The sequence below is a fragment of the Triticum aestivum genome, chromosome 2B (genome assembly GCF_018294505.1).
Source record: "Triticum aestivum cultivar Chinese Spring chromosome 2B, IWGSC CS RefSeq v2.1, whole genome shotgun sequence".
Classification (NCBI taxonomy): Eukaryota; Viridiplantae; Streptophyta; class Magnoliopsida; order Poales; family Poaceae; genus Triticum; species Triticum aestivum.
The window spans coordinates 461,044,140-461,048,528 of record NC_057798.1 but is presented as its reverse complement, the minus strand read 5'-3'; the positions used below and the strand labels follow the sequence as shown (position 1 = coordinate 461,048,528).

General features: G+C 51.4%; 1 protein-coding gene across 2 annotated transcripts; it reads right to left on the bottom strand.

The window, feature by feature from the left end:
* Positions 1-1,542: 1,542 nt before the first annotated feature.
* LOC123041398 (monooxygenase 2) lies at positions 1,543-3,472 on the bottom strand. Of its 2 annotated transcripts, none has more exons than XM_044464018.1 (4): positions 3,051-3,472; positions 2,898-2,963; positions 2,632-2,815; positions 1,543-2,514 (listed from the first exon to the last, which is right to left on the bottom strand). In XM_044464018.1, exons 1-4 carry the CDS (start codon positions 3,335-3,337, stop codon positions 1,738-1,740), a joined length of 1,314 nt encoding a protein of 437 aa, XP_044319953.1. In that variant the 5' UTR covers positions 3,338-3,472; the 3' UTR covers positions 1,543-1,737. The 2 variants fall into 2 exon arrangements, with proteins under 2 accessions (XP_044319953.1, XP_044319954.1); XM_044464019.1 differs by having other exon boundaries at positions 2,632-2,812.
* Positions 3,473-4,389: the final 917 nt, after the last annotated feature.

The following is a 4,389-nucleotide window of genomic DNA, read 5'->3' as shown; positions in this document are numbered from 1 at the left end:
ACTTAGTAATCAAAGAACCTACCTGCAACTATATATTATTAGACAAAAAAGAACTGAAAGCAACTTCGGTGGAGATGAAATAAATATTGATTAATAGTAGTGCTCCCTTTCCTGAAACAAATTTAACTGTCCCCAAGTATATATCAGCTTATCTATCCATCTCTTGTGGGGAAAAATATTTTACTGAATCCAAGAATTGCTTACCACTATCACCTGCATGAACAAAGGTGGGATGCACCCGTCAGTTCTAAAAACATAAAAGGAGTTAAGGGTATCGATTCGTCATGCCGTACAACATATTAAGGAGGAGTGGAAAAAATGTATCCAGAGACAGAGTAACGGAATGACATAGACATTTTGTCGACGTCATAGACCCATGGTTTAAAGCGGAGAAGAAAAACTGTATACAGAGAAGATCTCCAAATCGCATCTACATGTTGTCGGCATCATAGAGTAGACACCCATGGTGGCGGAGCCTCCGGTCAGGCTTCTTCATATGAGGCATGTTGCAGGCTTGATGGGAATAAAACTCAAAGAAATCTGTGGCCTCCTCTTACCCCAATAGTTTCTACATATCAGATCAAGCATGGCCAGGAAGTCCTCGTCCACCATGCCCAGCTCCTTGTCCAGCTTCATGTGATCTTGGCATTGTTGAGAGTGGTGGTGGACTCGTGGTGAGGCTATCGTAGGACGGCCCCATGTGCTGCTTCTGTATGATGATGATGCCGGCCGACGACTCGTCGTCCGTGGAGTCATAGGAGTAGCGCCTCTGTTTCTGCTGATGGCTCTTCTTGGTGGTGTTGATCTCCCACCAGCGCTGTCGACGGCCAGTTGTCAGCGGGTGCTAAGTAGTTGTAGTAGTAGGTCGTCCTAGTGGGAGTAGCTTGCGATGGAGCGTGCGGGTGAGCAGGGCCCTGCGGCGATGCTCGTGTGGACGACTCGCTGCGAGGTGAACCTGGAGTTATCTCTGTTGTTGGTGCCGGTTTCCTCGATGGCTTAGGGAGACGGTCACGATGACTTTGAGGGAGGAAGCGAGGCCATCGCAATGGAGGAGGAGGATGTGTTAGTCACCGCTATTGCTGGAGGAAGATACGCACGCGTTGTCGCCTCATAAAAATCATCCACTCATGGAGCATCATCACCATGGATATGAGAATGAGGAGGAGGTTGATGTATTTATGGGGGGTGAAGCCCAAGGGAGATGAGCCGAGGGGCCTCGCGGGGGAGGCATGCGTTGGTTACCCTCCACAGGGGAGGAGAAGAGGTAGTAGTGCGATTTGATGGAGATAAAAGAAGGCAAAGAGCAGGAGGAAAATCAAGAGGCGTTGCCATCAAGGATTCTCGAGAAAAATAAGAATGATGCCGTGAAGAGTTGTGGAGGAAAATTATTTGGTAAAAAAAATGACATTAGTAATGATGATGAGGTAGTGGGGCCGTTGATGTGGATATGCCGCATGTCAAGAGAATTAGTTTAATGGGGATGAACTATTTAAGTATTATAGATTGGTAAGGTCATGTATGCACGGGTTATATAACACGGCATTGGTGGAGGGAGTATAACGCAATATGGCATTTAGTTTAGAACGCTGCTATACACACGACAAGGATGGACGATTTACACACGATGCTACCCATCAAGACGTCCATTTACACAAGATGTACTGTATCAAGCCGTTCAATCAGCCATCGTGCATGGTTCGGCCGGGCAGTGTCGTTCGCCCAGTAGTTTCGTTTAGTTTACTCGGAGTGGGTCTTGCCCTCCGCGTTTGGCTCCACCAGGTCGCCGCAATCGAACCACATTGCATCGGCGAGCCTGGGGAACAAGAACCTGTAAAAGATCCAGTCGCGAAACAGCCTGACCATGTACCCTCGCACGCCCCGGACGTTGGTCCCGCCCTGCTGGACCCAGCCCGACAGGTATGCCCCGGCGACCAGCCAGGCAGCTCGGCCACGCCGCTCTGCCACGTAGGAGGCCACGCCGTCGGCGGGCGTGGCCGCCCGAGACAAAGCGCGCGCAAGCACCACCGCGTCCTCCAGCGCGGAGCACCCGCCCTGCGCCATGTCTGGGGTCATGGGGTGGAACGCGTCGCCGGCCACCGTGACCGCTCCGCGGGCCGCCGGGCCCCTGAGGATGGCCCAGGGGGCGCGGTACAGCAGCGGCGCCCACGACAGGTTGCCGGAGTCGGAGTGGCGCGCCACGTCCAGGTACTCCGCCGGCATGTGCCTGCCCAGGTTGTCCGTGACCTCCCGCAGGATCTTGGCGGGGTCCGTGCCGGCCTCCTGCTCTGCAGGGACGGTGTTGTTGACGAGGAACCAGTAGACATCGGTGTGGCTAATGGGCACCATGCCGGCCCTCAGACCCTCCGAGAGGAACTGCCGGAGCTCCTTCTTCAGGCCGTGCCCGTCCGGGTACACGGCGAGCCCGCGGACGGCGGACCGGCCTGAGCTCGCCGGCTCCGACAGGCCCAGCCACTGCGATACCACCGAGTGCACCCCGTCGCACCCGATCAGCACCTGGTCAAATTAATGAACATGCAAACCCACTTATGATAGTCATTCTTCGAAGAAAAAGTTTAGTGAGTGTACTATTTTTCACATGTCCCATGTGCGTCGCTACAGTCATTGGTGTACCTTGGATCGGATCACCGTACCGTCGTCTAACCGTAGGACTGCGATCTCCGGGGAACCCTGCGCCTTCTCGGTGGCGATCGAGGCGAGCTTGGACGAGAACCTGATGGTGCCAGGAGGCAGCTCCTCCGCGAGCGCCTCCAGCAGCGCCTTCCGATGCATCGGTCTCACTCTCACGTCGCCGCTGCTGTAGCCGACTGATTAGCTCAAGTTCAGGTGGAATCCAACAGAAAATTTGCCACGACAGACAAAGCATCCGCTCATCTAACCTGCTTTTACGCCCAGCAAAGCGGAACACCTGCGTTGCTCCAGTTTCCAGAGTTGTCACTCGGGATCTGCATGCAGCAGACATGGCTGAACTCAGAGCAATAATCACAGACAAGGAACTATCACAAAAATCACTGCCAGCAACGGAGACGCACGTTTCGAAGGCATCGTAGCGGGAGGTGAGCTTGTGCGCGACGCCGAGCGCGCGGAGCGCGAACCAGCCGTTGGGGAAGATGGTGAGCGCGGCGCCGGTGGACCGCAGCTCGGCGTGCCGCTCCAGCACCAGGACGCCGCCGCCAGCAGCGCCCATGCCGAGCCGCCGCAGCGCCAGCGCGGTCGCGAGCCCCGCGATCCCGGCGCCAACGATGACCACCTCCGCGTCGACGTCTACGGCCGCCGCCGCCGATGTCCATGCTGGTGCCTTGCCGCCGCGATCGGCCATCGTCACCTAACTTGCTCGCTAGCTCGCGATGATTGCTCTTGGCGTCTTGCTCGGCTATGGTTTGTTCTGAAAATGTTTAAACTGCGCGCTGGCTGGCGTGCCAGATCTAGGACTTCGTACTAGTAGAATACAAGATGCGCCGAAACAAGTGGACATAACACAAATAGCTTGATAAGAGAACAAAAAAGACAATGTCGTTTTTGTGTGTTGCTTAACAACCTAGCAACTTGATGCTCTGTTGTTTCTTTTCACAAAATTAGCCTTTTATTTGGTCTGAAATGCGGTCACGGTGTCATGGTTCATGACTCATCGATTGGTAGTGCTTCGTGGGTCCAGGAATGCAGCCACGGGTTCCAATAATATCAGGTGCTCGTGCGGTGTCGCCCTTGTTTGTTGTGTCCTCGTGCCGTTTGTGTTTTTTTAATTTTATTTTTAACTCGAGTCCAATGGCATGTTGCCTATGTTAATTCGCAATAAGAAAATTGCTCAATCAATTAACAAAAAAATGACTGAAAAATGATTGCAACTTCCTCTAAGTGCTGTCATGGAACATGAGCATGACATCCCATGTCATTAACCTACACATTACACGCAAGCTATCAAAAAGAAGGTTAGTTTAGCTCTATGTATGTTGCCTCAAAATTAAATTTGGGTCAGTCGATTTTTCCGACCATTGATTGCTACTCCGAGATTAGTGCTCTTTTTCCTTAATGTTGTTTGGAGTGTCTTGTTTTGGGCTGGATTTTTTTTACAGTGCTCTCTTCGTTTCTTTTTTTTGAGGGGACGGTGCTCTCTTCTGGGTCAGTCAATTCTTTAATGGGTTGAAGCCCGTTACTTGATAAATCCAGCCCTCCCTTATATCCCTTTGTTTTTCTAGTTTTTTTTGTTTGTATGCTTTTTTGCTTTTGTTATTTCTTTTATTTATTAGTCTATTTTTTTGTGGGTACTTTTGGAATGTTAAGTGAGTGTAAATGTATAACCGAAATACTATATAATATGTGCAAAAATTGCACAACTATATGATTATGCATACTATAAATAGTGTGATTTCA